Here is an 18,698-nt window from a genome sequence, read left to right as displayed (position 1 = left end):
TTGTTTTCTTGTAGGCTGGGGCTTACAAGCACACATGGATTTTTCTTTTCTATGTTTAAGCAAGGAGGTATTATTTAATCTTTGACAGGAGCCAATAAAAATTTGAATCAGTTTTATCCAAGGGAAACAAACAAAACACTTGAGGTATGACTCATATGCATAAAAGCCTGGCAGGAAGACTCTTGCTGAGAAACAAACAGGTTGCCATGGAAACTGCAGAGCCTCACTCTTCCTGCACCAGAGCCCTTCCTCTTCTAGAGGTAAGCGACTTGCTTTCTGGGAATTCAGTCGAGCATCATCCTGTCTCCCCACACCAACCTGTTTTTCAGGCAGAGGTCAGCTCCTAGAAGGCACTATGGAAATCAAAACTTTCAGTTTTTAGAAATACAAGAATAGGTTTTGGAAAGTTATCACTCACCTGCTTCAAATCTTGTAATACATAAAAAGAACTATTCAAATTGCTAACTTCAGAGTGGATAATTACAGCAGTCCTTTGCTTCAGAACAGGAGGAAAAAGAATAAAAAGTTAATGTCACATGTGTTTGGCATTTCATGGGTTTTCTGCCAGTCCTCACAGCAAACTTGTGGGGGTACAATGGCATTGTTCCCATTTTACAGATGAGGGGACTGAGGCTCAAAGTATTGATTTTCCCAACATAACATAGCCAATCAGTGGCAGACTTGAGACTGGAATTCAGGTCTGTGCCAACCCAAAGCCAGTGATGCCTTTTGGACTGTGGCTCCATCCCGTCCTCCAGCACAATTCTGAAGATGGGTGAAGTGTGAATCCTTCACTTTAAATGCATCCAAAACAAAGTAGGCTTTGACATTTAAGACTTCTAAGTGCTAGAAATATTGAGTTGCCCTTTAAAAATACATATATTTTAACCACCAAAAACAACTTAGAACTCAGTCTAAAAATCATATGGTTTGTACTGAATTTTACGGCTGAATTCTTTAAGATAGAAATTTCAGAAAGAATACAGAAACAACAAAAGGAATAATGGCAATGTCCTATAAAAGATACTTAGACATTTATTTTGATTTTTCTATCAAAAATACAAAGAATACAAATTTCATGATTTTTCCAAGGCATCAAATATTTCTTAACATTTTGCTCCTGAAGAACACTTGAAATTGGCAGTAATTTAAAATCTTATACTTGGAAAAATTACAGACCAATCCCAAAGATTTTGTATATACAGTAAAACCTCGATAAAAGGAACTAATATGGGCAAGGGTGTGTCCATTAAAGCTGAAAGCCCATTATATAATAAAACAGGTTTTCCGAATGCATATATTAAAATATTGACCAATTAGTTTACCTGTTTTCACTTATGTAGATGTTTAATTAAAATTAAGTATATATGAAAAGTTTCATTTCACAGAAAAGTTTTCTACATGTACTACTGTAATTTTAAATTTATACTGAATAGATCTAGTAAATGTGTACATTCACCAGTCTCCACAAGTAAACAGATGCACACAGATGGGATGTGCCTTAGTGTATGTCGGAACTTCGGTGTTAAAACTGCTGCAGAAAGTGACACCATGCAACAACAACAACTAATTACTGCTCCATGCGGTGTGATCACGTGTTCATCATTCACCAGAGATTGTTTACAAGCAGTGATTCTTGGATTTAAATATGTAGATTATAGTTGTAGATATGTAATATTTATGTCATCAAAATTACTTGTGTTTTTTCCAGTATATGGCCTATTCACCAAAATTTATTAAAAATACTAGTAACAGTGAATAACAAAAAGAAATAACCTGTTAATTACAAGCAACTCTTGGTTAAAAGCATTTTTTAATTGAGAGGGTGTTAATTTCCACATACCATACAGACCGGAAATTTTGTCTGTTAAATACTAAGTCCATTAAATCGAGGGTTTTACTGTACTGTATTTTCCAAAAGCATCCTTTGAGGATTTAGAGCAGGAGTGGAGGGCCTTTTTTCTGCCAAGAGCCATTTGAATATTTATAACATCATTTGCAGGCCACACAAAATTATCAACTTAAAAATTATCCTGCTATATTTAGTCAAACATTTAACTAACTCACCCCTAATGCCTTGGCAGGGCCAGACCAAATGATTTCTCAGACCTTATATGGCCCATTGGCCGGACATTCTCCACCCCTGATTTAGAGATTCAATGAGACTGCAGTGAACTATTTCAGTCCTTAAACCCAGATAAATCATCTGTGGGGCCAGCTGCCCCTACCATGAAGAATCTGTAACATACCCAGACTATAGGAGAGATTATTAGATCACTATTTTCAGAAGTTCTGACCCCTATTCAACTACCAGATACTTATTTGCTAAAGCAACCACTCCCAGCAAGGTAGAACAATTTCCAAGTAGTAAAAGATAAAGTAAAAGCTATACAAAGAATTTTTTAGGACATCAAGGTTACATTCTTTATCTTTCAAAGGGTGTGAGAGTAGTTGGGAAATATGTTGATTAAGTGTGGGTAGATGTTATTTTGGAGGAGCAAAGTGGCAGACACGTAACAGAAAACGAACAGCAGAAACAGCCATGGAGGCCCAGCCGCTGTATCAGAAGTCCTCCATGATGAAAGGAATGAGGCCGGCAAGAGCACTCACATCTACAGCAAGCCCGGGGCCTCCAAGCTTGATTTTGATGGGGTCACTGTGAAGGAGTGCAGGATAATAAAGCTTCCAACCTTTTCCTTTAATAGTTGACTAAAAACTCATTCAAGTACACTGGTAGCGTCTGATGCCATAGGATAAAAGGAAACGCTTTACCTTGTAGATATTCCCCAACGCCTCCCAGAGAGAAGACAAATCATTTTGTAACACTTATTTCAAAAGCATCTTAAAGCTTCCCAGTGACCCAGAATACTGACAACGGCAACTTTTTTTTTTTTTTAACCAGGTAAGTCACAGCCCCATTTAACACCTTTCTGTGCTCTGAATTAACCTCAACTAACAGGTTAAAGGGTGTCTTTTTCTGTAACAGTCAGAAATGTTAGTCATTCAGGAGGTTTTCTACTTTGCTTTTCAAATCTTATTTTGAACAACTCCCTCGGGGTAGAGTACACATGAAGTGAGGCAATAAAAACTCAGAGCCTTTGGAGATACTGTACACTAAGGAGATGCTGCCAAACCATAAAAAGAGTAAAGCCCAACAGATGTCCAATTTCCCTCAGGTCAAAGCCAGTGGATTTGCTTTTTTGAAGTATCAAATCAAGTTCTAGCCACAGACTGGGTTTATAGTGACCCTGCTTTGCAGGGTAAGGGCTTAGTCTGTCTTGGCAATACAGCACCAATTAGAGACAGCTGATAGAGGTGGCCCTTTAGTATCAAGGGAGTGGCTGGTGGTGTGGCAGAACCTGGCACTCATCTCCGAGGAGGAGAGGCAGGAGGGGGTAAGGCAGCAGGTCTCTGAGTGTCACCTGGATATCTGAAGACACCGGCTAGCTGATGCATGCAACCAGCCACACACAGTCCCAAGAGAAGGGGGAAAACAAGTGGGAGAACGCTTGTCATGCCGCCAGAGGGGAGCTGCCTTCTGCCCATCAAAGCTGCTCACTGACAAGACAAGGGGTGGAGAGACTTAACAGATGAACACCAAATCCGACGTAAGGGCACGCTGCCAAGTCTGGCCCCTTGAAGAGTGGAGCAGGTGCAGAATCTAAAACCACTGCGGACTCATGCTCTGCCGTGGAGCAGGATCAGAGGAGGGGGCACGGGGTGACCTGGATCCTGAAACTCAAATGGGTGTTGTGTAGGTGCCAGGGCCTGTTTCACTCCAGCTTTTTGGCTGGCACCCGTGTCCGAGCAATGATGATGGGCACCAGGGCCAGACAGGCGATGAAGAGGGCCCACAGGGGCCGGTAGAAGAGCCAGCCAGCAGCCACGGTCAGCAGGGTCAGTGAGGTGGCCACACAGAAGGCAAAGGCCTTCAGGCCAATGTTGACCAAGTCTCGGAAGACGGGAAACCAGTCCACTGTGGGGAAAAGAAAGGCAGTGAGGCTTCCTGAGGACGCCATGTTCTACGTCTCAAAGTCAGCAGATGGTTCCTGTCTCTAGACAAGGGTGAGCCCCTGATGCCAGGTGAGTAAGGGGAGGAGAGGGTCATTGGTGGAAGGCAAATAACCTAGTGAGGGCTGAAAGATCCAAAAGAGGAGCCCTCACTCCTGAGCTGCGTGGGCACACTGACTGACCACCCGCTGCACACTGCTCCAGGGAGAAGGCATGTACAAGTGCTTTGTGAACTTTAAACTGCATGTAGAAATCAATCTAAAGCCAATATAATGACATTTGGCCATGGGTGGTGTGCTCAGTGGTTAGAGTATCTGCCTCCGCACCCCTGCTCACCCCCCCCCCCCCCACACACACACACACACCAAAGCGTCACAGGTTTGATTCCTGGTCAAGGGATGTACCTGGTTGCAGGTTCAATCCCGGCCCCCATGGACACATGCGGGAGGCAAACAGTCGATGTATCTCTTTCACATCAATGTTTCTCCCTCGTTCTCACCCCCTATCCCCCACTTCCACTCTCTAAACATCAATGGAAAAAATATCTTTGGGTGAGATTAACAACAAAAAAAAGACATTCGACTGTAACAGTGGCAAATACCGTTTGCTGTGCACTCACAAAGGAGACTGGGCAGGCTTTTCTGTGGGTGCCTATTTGGGCCCCTCAGCCACTCGTGGAGGTGTTTGTTCATTCAGGCAGCAGGTTGTTACCAATTATCTACATGCCCAGCTCTGCATGGACTGAGGGAAACAAATTAGCCTCAGCTGGCCCCTGCCTCAAGGTTCTCACAGGCCCAGTATGAAGTCTAGGATCCGGCTAAATCCATCTGGAACTACCCTGTCCCTGGCCAGTCTAGCATCCCATGGCTGCTATCCACTGGGGGAATCTCCACTCAGTTCCCAGGAGGCCCCAGTGGTCTGGTGCCCCTGGGTTTGCAGAGGAAGCCCTGGTGCTCTGCCTTGAGTACAGGATCCTGCAGGCCACCTCCCGGCTCATCTTTGTCTACTCTCAGATAGCACCCCTATTTGGCCCTCATAAGGAGCAGAGTTCACGTTTTATACTGTTGACCCTGTGTCAGGCACTACCTGTACCATCTCATCTAACCCACAGGCCTAACCCTTGTAAGGCTGGTATTATTTTTGTGTTGTTTTTTCATCCTCATCCAAGGATATGTTTTTTATTGATTTGAGAGAAACATAAATGTGAGAAACATGGATCAGTTGCCTCCCAAACGTGCCCCAACCAGGGATCAAACCCGTAACCGAGGTTATATGTCCTGACTGGGAATCAAACCCCCAACCTTTGGGTGTGCGGGGCAATATTCCAACCGAGACACCCAGCCAATGGAAGGCTGGTGCTATTCTTCACCTCATTTTACCCACAAGGTCACGAGGCCCAGGGAGTTTAACTTGCCCTAAATCTTACAGCTAGAAAGTGCCAGAGCCAGGACTTAAACTCAAGACTGTCTGAGCCCAGAGCCTTAGCTCTAAGCCATGGCTCTGAGCCTTGAAAGGACGGACTTTGTCCTGTTCATTGTGTGGTCTCCTGGGCTCAGAGCAATGCCTTGCACACTCTAGGCACCCAGTAAATTCTTAATGAATGATTTTGTGTTGCAGGCTCCTGAATCACTCCCCCTGCACTTTGGATCTCTCCATCCTCTGAAGTCTGTTCTGAATCTGGAATGTCAGCATTTCAGATACGGAGAGAATCAGAGGAGCACAGGCAGGCAGAGATTCAAAGAAGGGCCCTCTGAAATAGACTCCAACCTTCTCATCTTGATGATGGGGCAACAGTCTCTGAGAGGAAAAATGACCTGTCCAGGTCACCCAACCACAATGGGCTTAGTGCAGAGGAAAAAGATGGAGGGTTCTATTCAAATGCAGATCTCTCCTGAATGGAGCTCAGAAGTTGCCCAAGTGACCCAGCCTGGTTCAGGGCTGAGTGCCTTTCTGAGCACAAATCATTTATCCAAAGAAAACCTAGGAGAAGTGTCCTTCCCCTCCTGCACCTCAGTTTTCCCATCTGCAAAATGAGGCAGGTGGCCCTCCCTGCTCTGATAGTCTGGGGTATATGCAGCCAGATCTCTCCCAAACTGGAATGGGTAAGTGGGGGAAAGGTTTCTGTTGGGGCTCAGAGAAGGCTGAATCATCTGACTGGACAGGGACACACTGGGGTAAAGGCTCATGGAAAGTCCTCTGAAGTCCCATCCTCCCATTCCTCTGATTGCAACAGTCTAGACCTCCCTTACTCAATCAGCTGGGCACTCAGTCCTGAACTAGGCTGCGTCACTTGGGCTACTGGGCTCATGGGTGCCAACCTCAGACTATGGGAGCAGCCCAGCAAACTCTCCCTTGTGCCCCAGAATTGCTGGCTATCCCAAATCTAGCCCAGAAGTATAACAATTTTTTAGTGTTTCCTATTTGCCAAATATTTCATAAAACTACAAATGAGGTGTGAGACAATTGCAGCTAGCACGGGAAAGAGGATGGCCCCAGGTCCAGAGCTCGGACATAAGATTTCAAGTCCGGCTCACTGCAAAGGCTGGCCCTTCATCCCAAAGCTATGGAGTAGGTACTCAGTGATGGGCCAAATGCCCGCTCCCTGCCCAAGTTGCATACCATCAGGCCAGAAAAGCTGACAGACGGTGTGAGAAGCATGGAGCAAGCACAGGGGGCTACAGGAGGGCAAGCAAGATTCCCACCCCAGTCTCCCCACCTACCCAGGGTATAGAGGATCCGTGTCATGAGGTTAAGGCCCATAAACATGGCCATCCAGCCAGCAGCCCGCAGGCCCCATGTCTTCATGGAGTTGCTCTTTTGTTCTCTAAGAAACACCTCCTGTAGGACAAAGCAGGGCAGGTGGCTGAGGGGGACATAACAAAGCAGGAGACATTGGCCATTTCTGAACAGATCAGAGGGAGGTAAGGGCGCATCTCCCTCCCAGGTCTAAGTGCCTCCCCAACCTAGCAGTCTGCCGGGCCATTCTTTCCCTTACCATCCTCTAAACGCTGAAATTCTCTGGCTGCTTCAGTCTACACTCTCCCAGGAAGGTGCCTTTCTGGGCCTCACCCCCTGGCTCCCACTGCCTATGTGACATCTCCACTGCCTATCTTGGCACATCTGACACTGACTGGAGTTTCCACCCCAACCTGTTCTCTGTCGTCTCCATCTCAGCAAATGGTACCACCCACCCACCTGCATAAGCCAAAACCTGGGTGTCAAACTTGGCTTGTTCCTCCCCTCACCATCTCTCATCCTGGCCATCAGCAAGTCCTGTCAACACGGGGTCCACATTTCCTCAAATCCTCTCTCACCACCGTCAACCCCTCTCACCAGGGCCCCTTCAGTAGCCTCCTCCCCACGGGCCTCCCTGCTTCTGCCACCACTGCCACCTTCTCCATGCAGCCAGCTGCGCCTCAGCCCCATTGGGGCACAGGTCAGACCTCCCCTGCCTTGGGGCCTTTCACATGCGGTTGCTCTGCTGAGAGCATGTTTGCCCAGTTATGCCTGACCAGCTCCTACACGTTCTTCTAGTCTTGGCTGAAATGCCATGTCTTCAGAGAACTTACCTAGTCATTATCTATAATAACAATATAATAATAATAGCTAACTGATAGCTAACACTTACTACTTACTATTTGTCAGTCACTGTCCTAAGTGCTTTACAAGTATTACTTAATCCTCAAATAACTTGATGAGGAGGCACACTTATCTCCATTTTACAGAAGAGGAAGCTGAGGCTCTGAGAGGGTAAGTGACGCCCAGGGTCTCACCCCAGCAGGTAACTAAGCTATGAGCTTGAGGGCATGTCTGTTTTATCCCTATGTCCCTGGGGCTCAATAAAATGGATCATCTTCACAACAACCAAGTAAGGTAGGAATAATTGCAATAATCATTTTTTTTAATTTCCATTTTACAGAGGGGCCAACAGGCTGAGAGGATAATCAACTGGCTCAAGGTCCCGTAGCCAGCAGAAGGCAGAGCAGGGCTTGAGATAGGACCATCTCCAGTGCCCATGCTTGTCCACACTGCACTCTCCTGTCCCCAGGACTGACACCTGGACAGCCTGACTCCCAGGGTTTGGTTTCTAAGGGCCCCAGGCTGCCTCCTTGGCTCAGGGCCTTCTCTCCCTGCTTAACAGACCCCAGACCCTGTGCTGGAGGCCCAGGGTGATCAGCAAGCTCCTGCCCATCTCCACTGTCACAGTCTTCCCTCCTGGGGAGTTATCTAAGCCATGAGCCCACCACTCCTCTGGGGGCAGCTCACACCCAGCCTTTGCCTGCAAGAGGATGGAAGCCTGGGGTCAGGGCTGACGCTCTGGGAGAGCGAGAAAGGCCTGGACAGGGCTTCCTAATATTAGAAACTCCCCAGGGGGGCCTGAGAGCTGCTGGAGGAAAGGGTGACTCATGCCATGTCAGGCTGGGAGGTGGCAGCTCCACCCTGAGGTTGGTAACTGGGCTCCTAGGCTGCAGCCCAACCACACCCTAGTCCTGGTTAGAGAAGGCTGGGCCCATGCAGCACTCCGGGGTTGGGTGCTACAGTGAGAGGGATGACGGCTGAGGGCCTAAGCTGACACCTGCCCACTACCCTTTTCAAGACCTTCTGATGCAAAACCCAGCAATCCTAATCAAAGCAAGCACAGAATACGTACAGTGATACACTGTGTTCAACGATGGAAAAGCTGTATCTTTCTGTTAAAGAGGATTTCCTGCTTAGAGAAGAGTGGCTAACTTTTAAGTCATGCAACTGAACTACTTGGTACATCTTTGTACCCCTTCTCCTTGGGACTTAAGGGGAGGCATGACCCTCCCCCTTCCTCTACAGAGAGGAAGGAGGTGCCTGCCCTCACCTGGTGAGACTCTGCAGCTCAAATCCCTTCACTGCCACCTAATCCACCCCCTCACAGGGGCCCTGCCTGCTCAGGAGTCTTCTTCCCCTGACCACTCTCTCTGGGTGCTGGCCACACGGACACTCTTGATGTTCCCAACAAGGTGAACTCTGACCTGCCTGGACTGCTTCCAGCACTGACCCCCTCTCTTCACTTGGCTCTTAGCAGAAATGTTACTCAGAGAAGCCTTTCTAGACCACTGTCAAAGCAGATTCCCTATTACGCCCGTTTATCTCCAAGCATCTGCCTCCCCTTCCTGATACTCGGCGCAAGGTGCCCTTACTTGTTTTACTGATGAGTCACTCTCCCCCACAATACTGGACGCCAGTGAAGGAGTCTGTTTTGCCCAGTGTTCTATCCTCCGTGCCCAGCACAGTCTGGCACACGGGAAAATGCTTACTCCTATTTCTTTCTTGCCTCGTTGGACTGGCTATGACCTCTAGTAGTAGGTGCTTATTTAATAACCTTATTAAAAGTGGCAGGGAGGGGTACACCAGTCCCTCCATCACAGAGGTAGACAGCAGCAACTCACCTCAGCTGAGAAGTCCCCATGGTGCAGGAGAAGCAAGGTGTCCCCAGACTTGGTGGAATATGAGACTAGCTGGTCACCTCGCTGCCGGGCAATCACAGTGACCTGGTCAGAGAATGTAGTGTTGGAGCCGAGACAGTGACCAGCCCACCCGGCTCCAGCACCCCTCTACACTGTGTGCCTCCTAGGGAAGTGAGTGAGGAGACCGATGCCATCCCAGTTCTTAACCTGGGGTCTACGGATATCCATGGATGGCTTCAGGGGACGCAGACCTCTGAAACTGCTCAAAGGCATGCCTCACTGTGAACACGAGCACATGAACACAGTTTCTGGGGGGAGGGTCCAAAGCCACATTTCCAACGCTGTCTACTGTGTCCATGCCCAGGGAGATCGGAAAGCCCTGCCTGAGTCTGCCCTGGAGAAGTTACATTACCACATGAGCTGGACCCAGGTCAGGGTCATCGCTGCTCAGCCCGGCATAGGAGAAGGAAACTCGCACGTCTCCGACCTGGGAGGTGGAAGAAAGTGGGGTGAGTGAGGCCAGGAGCAGTCAGCCTGGGCCTGGGTCCATGGCACTGTCGAGCCCCTACACTCACCCTCTTTTCCCACACCTATAGCTTTTCCCAGGTGGCTCCAGCACCTAGAACTCCCTCCCCTCCCATTTCATTTGACCAAGTGCAGCTGTGGATGCCACCAAACTGAATCAGTCTTAAGCGAGAACGTGACGGCTGTGTATTCCTGGGAGATGGTACTTCAGGGGCCCTGATCTGTACTATCTGAACTGCCCGAGTCCCTCTCTGCACCTCTGGGTACTTGGGGTTTTCACTGTGGTAGAAATAGTCTCCCCGGCGAATGATGTCCACGTGTGGGTCCTCCAGCTTGGACAGGCTCAGTGGCTTGAAGTTGTCGACTTTGTCAATGAGGCCTGAAAGAAACCGGGTGGTTAGAGACGATGGTGTGCAATTTGAAACCCCCTGATCTTAAACACCTCAGCCTGACATCCTTCCCACCGCACCCTCACACAGCCCTGCCAGCTGCCCCCTCCTGGCTCATTCTCCTCAGGGCCTTCAGCGCACGACCCGCACGCACAGTGCCCTGCTCCAGCCCCGGCTCTTCCACTGCTGCCCCTTGCCAGCCCCACTGCAGTCTCCCTCTCCTCCAGGAAGCCTTTCCTGTCCCCTCTCTGTCCAGTCAGAGTGACCACAGCTCTGAGAATGGTCTTGGCTCTGCACCCATTCCACCTTGGGTCTGGTTATCCATGTCCAAGCCTGGTTCCCATGCTGCACGGAGATCCCTGGAGGCCAGGCTGGTGGGCACTAACTAAGCAACAGAGCAGATGGCAGAAGGCCAAGCCCTCAATCCCAGCCTCTCCTCCCTCACCTTGGTTATTTGGGTCCTCGGTGTCTTCTCTCCCACCTTCCTGGGTCAAGCTCAGGGACAGAGCCCTAGGAGTTCCTGTGGCCCGTGATACTGCCTTGTCCCTTGAAACCCACTCTTTGGAATTAATTGGTGGGGAGGGGGATGAGCCACCCACTCCTTGGCACAGGGAGAGGTGCCATGTGGGGCTCAGCGGTGGAGCCCTCAGGGAAAGCCTTGGCTCGACTACTGGCTCAGGAAGGGCTCTCAGCTTTGTCTGGTCAGAACAGGCAGCGGCACCACAGCAGCGCCTGGCAGTCCTTCTCTAGAATAATCCAGGGGTCCGAGGAACCTGCCCATGGTGGGGGTGTTCTACACGAGTCCCCGCCTCCTAGAGATTTGCCTTCTCTCTGATCCCAGCCCAAAACATGATCCTTGGAAAGGTTCTGGTTGATCCCATGTCCAGGGCAGCAGAGCCACCTTCACCACCGAAGGGCTGAGTGCTGGAGGCACCAGTGGCTGAATGGAAGCACAGAACCTCTGGGCTGGCAATGGCTCACCCGAAGGGGCCAGAGACTTACCTGCCGAGAGGAAAAACCTGCCAATCTGGACGAAGGGGGCTGTTGCCGTGAACGACTCCACGGCCATCGCACTGTGGGAAAGAGGGAGCTATCAGGGAAGCAAGACACCAGGTGGGAGTATCTGAGTTCCTCTGGGTTGTGCTGGGGAGGGTCCCTACCCAGATGGCTCCTGCAAGTCCAGACCAGCCAGGCACTGCAGACATCTTGTCTTTACCAACAACTCCACCCCCTGGGTGACCTCAAGTCCCCCTTCCCTGTCTCCTGTTCCCAGAGTTCATACCCTCTTGCCTAGACCCCAACCAGCCTGTCCCACCCCCAGCCATTAGATGGACCTTCCATGGACTTCACAGCCTCACTGACCCCAGCCCCAGGTAGTGTCTAAGCCCACTGTGCACATTCACATCAGGCCTGCTCCACCCCACGTCCCTGAGCTAACCTCCCCCTGCCAAAATCCTACAAGGGCCCAGATCACATGCCACTGCTCCTGTAAGCCCTTCCTGACTGTCCTCCTTCCCTATGGCTAATGGTTAACAAAGGCTTCCCTGGTACTACACATGCAAATCCCTTTGGGCACTAGTCCAGGCCTTAAATTTATGACTTGTTTGAGGGCAGCTTGTTTGGGGTCAGGGAAGTTGGGTCTCGCCTCTGTTCCTGGTGCCCAGGAGCTGTCCCATCTAGCACCCAGACTTGTGCCAGGGAGTGGGTGGTCATCCCAGACCACAGTGTGGCCCACGTGTCCAACACTTTAATCAACTCATGAGGCAGAAGTAACTCAGTCCCATTACTCAGATGAGGAAGCTGAGGCTGGAGACATGCCAGTGACAGCTAAGGCTGCACTCAGGCCTGGGGGCCCAGACCTCACCTAGGGTTTTTGTGGCCAATCTCTCGGTCGAAGTTTCTGCTGTTGACGATTTCCGACCGCCATTCAGGGTCTGTTGTGGGAAGAGGGAACAACTCAGCAACCATGGCAGTAGTGGTCACATGTCCAAGGTCCACTTATCCAAGCCGGTGACCATTCTAGAGCTGAAGGGGCAGCTCCTAGAGCCTCACTGGATGATGGGAGAGCAGGGCTTTGAGCACCAGCACCCAGGGACCCCGACACCTGGTTCCATGGCCTTCCCCACTGCGGGGATGTGCCCAGCATCTGCCCACAGGCCTGGGATGTGGCCCTGGAGAACAGGGGCCTATACTCACTGTAGGAGTACTTCCTCTCTGTTTTCACCTGCCCGTCCTCAGTATAATCTCTGTGGGGAAAGCACAGCAGTTCCAGAGTCAGTCCGTCACCCTGAGACATTCCCATCTCTAAGCATCTCCAGCTGAAGCAACTAGGGGCTACCCAGTCAAACTGCCCAAATGGAGCAGGCCTTGTCTGCACCAGCCCAGACAAGCTGCTCACTCCCTGGCAGACAGCCAGCTCCAGCCATTGAAGGCCCTGACCCAAGAAAAACTGCTTTCTCATCTGGAGCTGAAATTTGCCTCTGCCTGGCTCACACCAAGGGTTACAGTTCCTCTCTCTGGACTCAGAGATCTGGCTGTACCCTCTGCTCCAGGACAGCCCCATGGAGACCCTCTACAGGTGCCCTGCGCCAGGCTGAGCTTGAGCTGCTCAGGCTCACCCAGCCACCTCTCCACCCCTCAACTCATGGTCCATTGGGCTCAGGTGGGGGTGGCCCACCATAGTTCCAGGTGACCCCCACCATGGCCAATGAGAGTCTCCCCTAAGACGTCCGTTAAAACTGACAGGATGTTGCCCTAGACGGTTTGGCTCAGTGGATAAGAGTATCGGCCTGTGGACTGAAGGGTCCCGGGTTTGATTCTGGCCAAGGGCACATGCCCAGGTTGTGGGCTCGATCCCCAGAGGGGTGCATGCAGGAGACAGCCAACCAATGATTCTCTCTCATCATTGATGTTTCTATCTCTTTCTCTGCCTCTCCCTTCCTATCTTAAACCAACAAAAATATATTTTTTTTAAAAAAAGAAACCTGATAGAATGTTGCCAACTGGGTGGTTCAGTTGGTTGGAGTGGTGTCCTGTGCGCTAAAAAAGTTATGGGTTCGATTCCCGGTCAGGAAACACATACTTAGGTTGCAGGTTCAATCTCTGGTTAGGGTGCGTATAGAAGGCAACCAAGTGATGTATGTCTCTCTCTCTCTCTCTCCCCCCCCCCCAACTTCCTCTCTCTAAAAATCAATAAAAACATATCCTCAGGTGAGGATTAAAAATAGTATTTTTTAAAAACTCATAGGATGTAAGCCAGGAGGCCATTTCTGTCCCCTCATGGGAGAGAAGATGGAATTAACACATGGGGGAAAAAATTGTTTGTGGCCTGAAAACAGTAATGTCTTAAGCTCAGGCCACTCTGCATTGGATTTCTGCCACCTCCAAACAAAAGATCATTCACTAATAACTTTGGGATAATTTGACATTTCTCTGATAGATGATTTCCTACTTTAGATTTCAGAAGTGTCAAAACGAAAGTCACCTGCATGTTATCCTCACATCTGCACCTTCTCTACCCCCAGCTGATTTTCACTCACTGGTACCTCACCTGGACTCCTCCGTTTCTACCCACTGATACATCTCCACGTGCCGCCGCAGCTTCACAGCTGGAATGTGGACCCCATAGTTTGGATCAGACAAGAGCTTCAAAAAGAATCAAACAAATCAAAAGTGAATACATAAAAAACAAAACCATACCGGCCCAGAATGCCTGGCTCAGGGGAAGCTGGGCTAGAAAAGAAACAGACAGAGGACCAGGATGAGACAGGACAGAGAACTCTACGTTGCTTCACGTAGGAGAATGGAGTGAAGCTGCCTTTCCCAAGTTCTAAACCAATGCCTGTGACATGTGCCTCACAGCACAGGCTCAGGCTACATGGCCCAATGGCCCTGGAAAGGTCCAATAACCAGAGTACCTTCGTAGCCTTGCACTAAACACACATGCTAATCATAATCATTAAAGCACCTATTTGTAAAGCTTATGCCACATGCCAGGCACTGTGCCAGGACGTTAGCTACTTAATCCCACCCAATCTTCAAAACTGGCCCCCCAATTTGTTACAATTCTTCTCCCCATTTACAGATGAAAATGTTGAGACTCAGAAGTGATGGGTCCACACAGCTGCTGAGTGTGGGGTCAATAATCACACCCATGTGTGTCCATGCTTTCAAAATCCTCAACCGAACAATGTCTAGTGATGTGCCGCACGCCTCCGGGGGGTCAGCAACCATGGTGAAACGCACCTTGGATGTCCGCAGGGCCCCGATGATGTGCACCAGCCTCCCCTCGTTCTCCGGAGCCACACTGTGGATGCTGTCAGGGGACACCACAAGTGAGAGCCCCTCAGCCAGGGCGGTTGCTGTCTTCAACGCGCGACCCTGTGAGCAAAGGGGAGTGAGCATTTCAATAGCTCAGGCGTAGCCTGACACAGCATCTCAGGGCAGCATGGGCCTCAGAGAGCATTGAAACTGACTTTCCCATGTTGCAGCTGGAAAACTGAGGTCTACCAAATGGCGGTATGGGGACTGAAACCCAGGGTTCCTGCTTTCCCAGGCAGACCTCTTCCCACCACCCCACTGCCTCCATACTAGAGCTGCTGCCGTTTTGTCTGCCTTGTACCCCTTTTCCTATTTTCCTCTGCTTTCTCCTCCCCTTCCCTACTCAGTCCATGTGATTTACTTGGGTGTCAGTCCAAATCATGTGACCCAGGCCTAGCCAATCAGAACATTTGTTCATTGGCCATAGGGACTGGTTCAGAGTGAACACTGAGACCCAAGCCAGGACTCAGAGATCTCCCTGCAACTGTTGCTAAAATCATTTAGAAGGAGATGGTTCCTTTGTTCTCTGGGGCTGCTAGGCTGATTGGATATAAACCTGGAATTCCTTTGCCACCACAAAGGAAGAGTCTGCCAAGAAAAAATCCACAACGGAGAAACACAGACAGCAGATAAAGAAATGGAGATTCCTAGTGACCCAGCATAAATGCCTGGATGCAACCATGCCTAAAGCTGGTGCTACCCCCAGGATTTCAGGTGTGTTAACCTATCCACGCTCTTCTCACGTATTTTGGTTGGGGTGGGATGTGTGTGTCAAATCACAAAGAATTCTGGTGAATTCAACATCCCCCTCTCTCTATTGTAAAATCTAAGTCCTTATTACTAAATCCAGCCTCTGGATTCACAGCCTTTGGCCCCTGACGCTATGGGGGAACCTCACTCTGCACAGACCCTGAACAATTTACCTCATTGGTAAAAATTAAGTAGAAGGAGAGTAGGAAGGTCACGAGCCCCACAAACATCCCACCCGAGGTCTCGCTCAGCCGCTCCAGGAAGCCTGGCTGGGGGTCAGTTGTAATTTTGACATGTTCTCTTCTATTACTCATATTAGAATACTGAAAAAAAAAAAAGAATAAAATTTAGTTTTTAAAATAAATCAAATTTCATTATTTATACTCAGTTTTCATCCTAATTATATATGGTAAAAATGCACAGATATTAAGTGTACAGTTTGATGGGTTTTGACAAATACATACCCCATTTGACCAACATCCTGGACAAGATACAGAACATGTCTATCACCCTAGAAAGTTTCCTTGTGCCCCTTTCCGGCCAATACTCCCCTCTCCCCACCTCCCAGAGTTAACTACTATTAGTTGGTAAGGTGGGTAGAGATATGACACCCCCAGTCCAGATTCTGAATCAAATTCCCCATGAGGGCATACCCGTAGACCTTGCTTGACTGTGCTCACGGCCAGGCAGGTGGGACAGTGTATGAAAGAGTAATTTAGAGTTTGCGCTAGTTCTAGCCAGCCTATTCGGTGGCTGGATAAGTTGCATTACTTCAACATTTTCCTGCCTCTCAGCAGAGAGGAGAATAGTGGCATTGAACCTCTGCTCTTTTAATTCTCTCTTCTAGGATTACTACAGCATCCCATTTTCTGCACCCACCACGCCGCTGACTGGGAGGGATGGTAGCGTGTCCAGCAACCCTTATTCTGGTAGGACTGGGATAGGGCTAAATAAAAGGAGATTGTGTTGAGATTGGTGGAAGAAAAAATTTTTTTTAAAAATTCCCTATGAACAGGATGATGGAGACTTCCTCTGCTCATCCTCACTACCCACCCCTACCCCTATCCTAACCTGAAGGGCACCCTCCCGAGCCTTCTGCCTTCCCTTCCAAGTCATCTTGATGTTGGCTGCATAATGAGTGTTGAATACCTCTATGTATCCACAGTGACACATACCCTTCCAGTCCCAGCACGCTGGGCACAAAAGTAATGAGCGGTGGGAACGGAGGTCAACACACAGGCCCTGAAAATCACTTGCTGTGAAACCCTGGGTAAGTTGCTCTACCTCTCTGATCCTGTGTACTCGTTTATAAAATGGAGGTGGTAAACAGAACCTGTGACAGGACAGTGGTTACACTGCTTAAAAAATCTTGTCACCTGCCTGCTCCACCCCACCAGGGCTTGGTGGCTCCTCCCCTAAATACACACACCCGGCCCCTAGAAGCAACAAAGACTTGGCAATAGAGGATACTCAAATTCATCGACATTCCTTGGCAAGGGTCAGGTCCCAACATACCCCAGATGGTCTCTGCCCACCAGGATGGACCAGGATGGACACTGTGAAGAATTTTTTTCATATATTAAGTTCCTACTTCACACCAGGCACTGTTGAAAGCATAGCCTCCCTTAAACTTCCCAGTAACCCATCCCACTAGAGATCAGGGCCACACAACTACAGAGAGGAGGAAAGTGGACTTGCCCCCAGGTCTGCCTGACGCCAAAGCCTGCCATTTTCAGCACCTTCCCCTGACGTCACCTGCCAAGCTGGCTGTGAGACCTTGGCAAGTGCCTTCCCCCGCTGGGGAAAGTCTCCATCTGTAAAGTACGGTGGTGGGGGTATGGGGGCAGATAGGAGTCCACCTTTAGGGGTAAGTGAGTCTCCTGACTGCCCTCTCTCCTGGCAGACCCTGGGCCTCATGGACCACCTCTGAGGCCTTTCTAGGTGCAGCATTCAAGGCCTCTAGGCCTCAAAGACAACTCTAATCTGGGGCAGAGTGGCTAGGGCTGTCAGCCACACAAACTCTGCCTCTCAGAGGGTGTGGGAGGTAGAGAGGATCCTTGGAGACAGAGAAGGGGCGTGGAAGGAGGGTGTGACCGGCCAGGAGAGAGTGGGTAGGACACCACCACAGCGGGAGGGAGTGTCTGGGGCTGGCCGGGTTGCCCAGCTGGCTCCAGAAGCACTTTCACAGAGGAAGGGAGTGGTGAGTCACCAGCTTCTCGCCTAGGCAGCACCCTGGTGGAAAGGGCCGCTCGATTTGTTGAATAAATGTTGCACTTAAGTAGAATGGTTCTTGAGAAACGCTGGCTGCGGGGAGAAGAGGCCAGCGGCCTTTGGAAAGGAATCACCTCCAATCGGGACCTTTCTAGCCAAACCCACGCTAGGAGGATGAGGGGCCAGGCAGCAGGGAAATGCGCCCTCCTACGGTCACCTCCTCCGCTCCCACCAGGACCTGTGCCCGTCCGCAGCATCACAGCCTCGGTTCACCTACCCGCCTAGGCGGGAGCTCACTGCCTGCGCAGAAAGCCCTGTCGGCCCCTGCTGGACAGCTCCGCCCGGCGGCATCGGCCTCCCCACCCTTCCCGCTGACTCGCCCCCTCTCTGAGGTCACGTCCAGCTCCGCAAATCTGGGAACAAGGGGCCCGGCGGTAACTGGGGATGAAGGTGGGGCTGCTGGGAGGTGCCGCGCGCAAGTAGATCCCAAATGTCCGGGGCAACACCTCCTGAGTCTCCCTCCCCACAAAAGCGCGCCCAAAGAATACGGACAAAAGGAGTCTGGAGTCTGGACAGGCTAAGAGAAATGAATACACGGATTAGCTGCCAGGAGGCATACAAACAGCATGCAAAGGGAGCCAGCGGGGCGCACAGACGAGGGTCAGTCGGACAAGCAAAATGGATCCACGGGAGGAAAGAGGCCCCGTGACGGGGAGCTTGGGTGTGGCCCGACAGACCAGGGGACACTCACATTCGCGGCCATGGTGAGGCCCGGCTCGCCGCCCCGGCTCGCTCTGCTCAGGTAGGAAAGGGGTTTACGGCCAGAGTGCGGACGACCTCTTGTCTGCCTGATTTGCGAAAACGCGCGTGAAGCCCAGAACCAGAGGGGATGTACTACAATGTTACCGCCCCGTGATCTCCAGCCTCTCTGCTCATGCGCGCCGCAAGGTCTTTTGGAAAACGTAGTCCGGGGTCAGGTACTTTCGCCACAAAGTTGCAAAAGGCCTTGTATGTCACTGATACGCCTGCGCATTGCAAGGCTTTCTGGGAATTG

At 50.2% G+C, this 18,698-nt stretch overlaps 1 protein-coding gene and 1 non-coding gene across 2 annotated transcripts; one reads left to right on the top strand and one right to left on the bottom strand.

Annotated features, from left to right (window-relative positions):
• Positions 1 to 1,017: 1,017 nt before the first annotated feature.
• On the bottom strand, positions 1,018 to 18,560 carry TMEM43 (transmembrane protein 43). Its single transcript, XM_070433546.1, has 12 exons — positions 18,396 to 18,560; positions 15,607 to 15,756; positions 14,609 to 14,743; positions 13,914 to 14,008; positions 12,560 to 12,609; positions 12,228 to 12,297; positions 11,366 to 11,436; positions 10,232 to 10,353; positions 9,862 to 9,936; positions 9,432 to 9,533; positions 6,732 to 6,849; positions 1,018 to 3,976 (listed from the first exon to the last, which is right to left on the bottom strand). The coding sequence occupies exons 1-12, from the start codon at positions 18,405 to 18,407 to the stop codon at positions 3,774 to 3,776; spliced, it is 1,203 nt and encodes a 400-aa protein (XP_070289647.1). The 5' UTR covers positions 18,408 to 18,560; the 3' UTR covers positions 1,018 to 3,773.
• On the top strand, positions 16,079 to 16,214 carry LOC138992864 (small nucleolar RNA SNORA58). Its single transcript, XR_011468188.1, has one exon. It is a non-coding gene; the product is annotated as a small nucleolar RNA SNORA58 (small nucleolar RNA).
• Positions 18,561 to 18,698: the final 138 nt, after the last annotated feature.

This window comes from Myotis yumanensis, unplaced genomic scaffold, assembly GCF_028538775.1.
Source record: "Myotis yumanensis isolate MYYU_CA2020_CCGP unplaced genomic scaffold, mMyoYum1.0.hap1 SCAF_14, whole genome shotgun sequence".
Classification (NCBI taxonomy): domain Eukaryota; kingdom Metazoa; phylum Chordata; class Mammalia; order Chiroptera; family Vespertilionidae; genus Myotis; species Myotis yumanensis.
Note: the sequence above shows the minus strand (reverse complement) of the source record. Positions and strands in the feature narration are given on the sequence as shown.

Excerpts from the sequence above, each read along its gene's own strand:
- TMEM43 (XM_070433546.1), bottom strand. Across the intron at positions 12,610-13,913 it reads GTAGAAACGGAGGAGTCCAG|AGATTATACTGAGGACGGGC; the intron begins GTGAGGTACCAG and ends CTTTCCCCACAG. Across the intron at positions 10,354-11,365 it reads CAGGTTTTTCCTCTCGGCAG|GCCTCATTGACAAAGTCGAC; the intron begins GTAAGTCTCTGG and ends GGTTTCTTTCAG.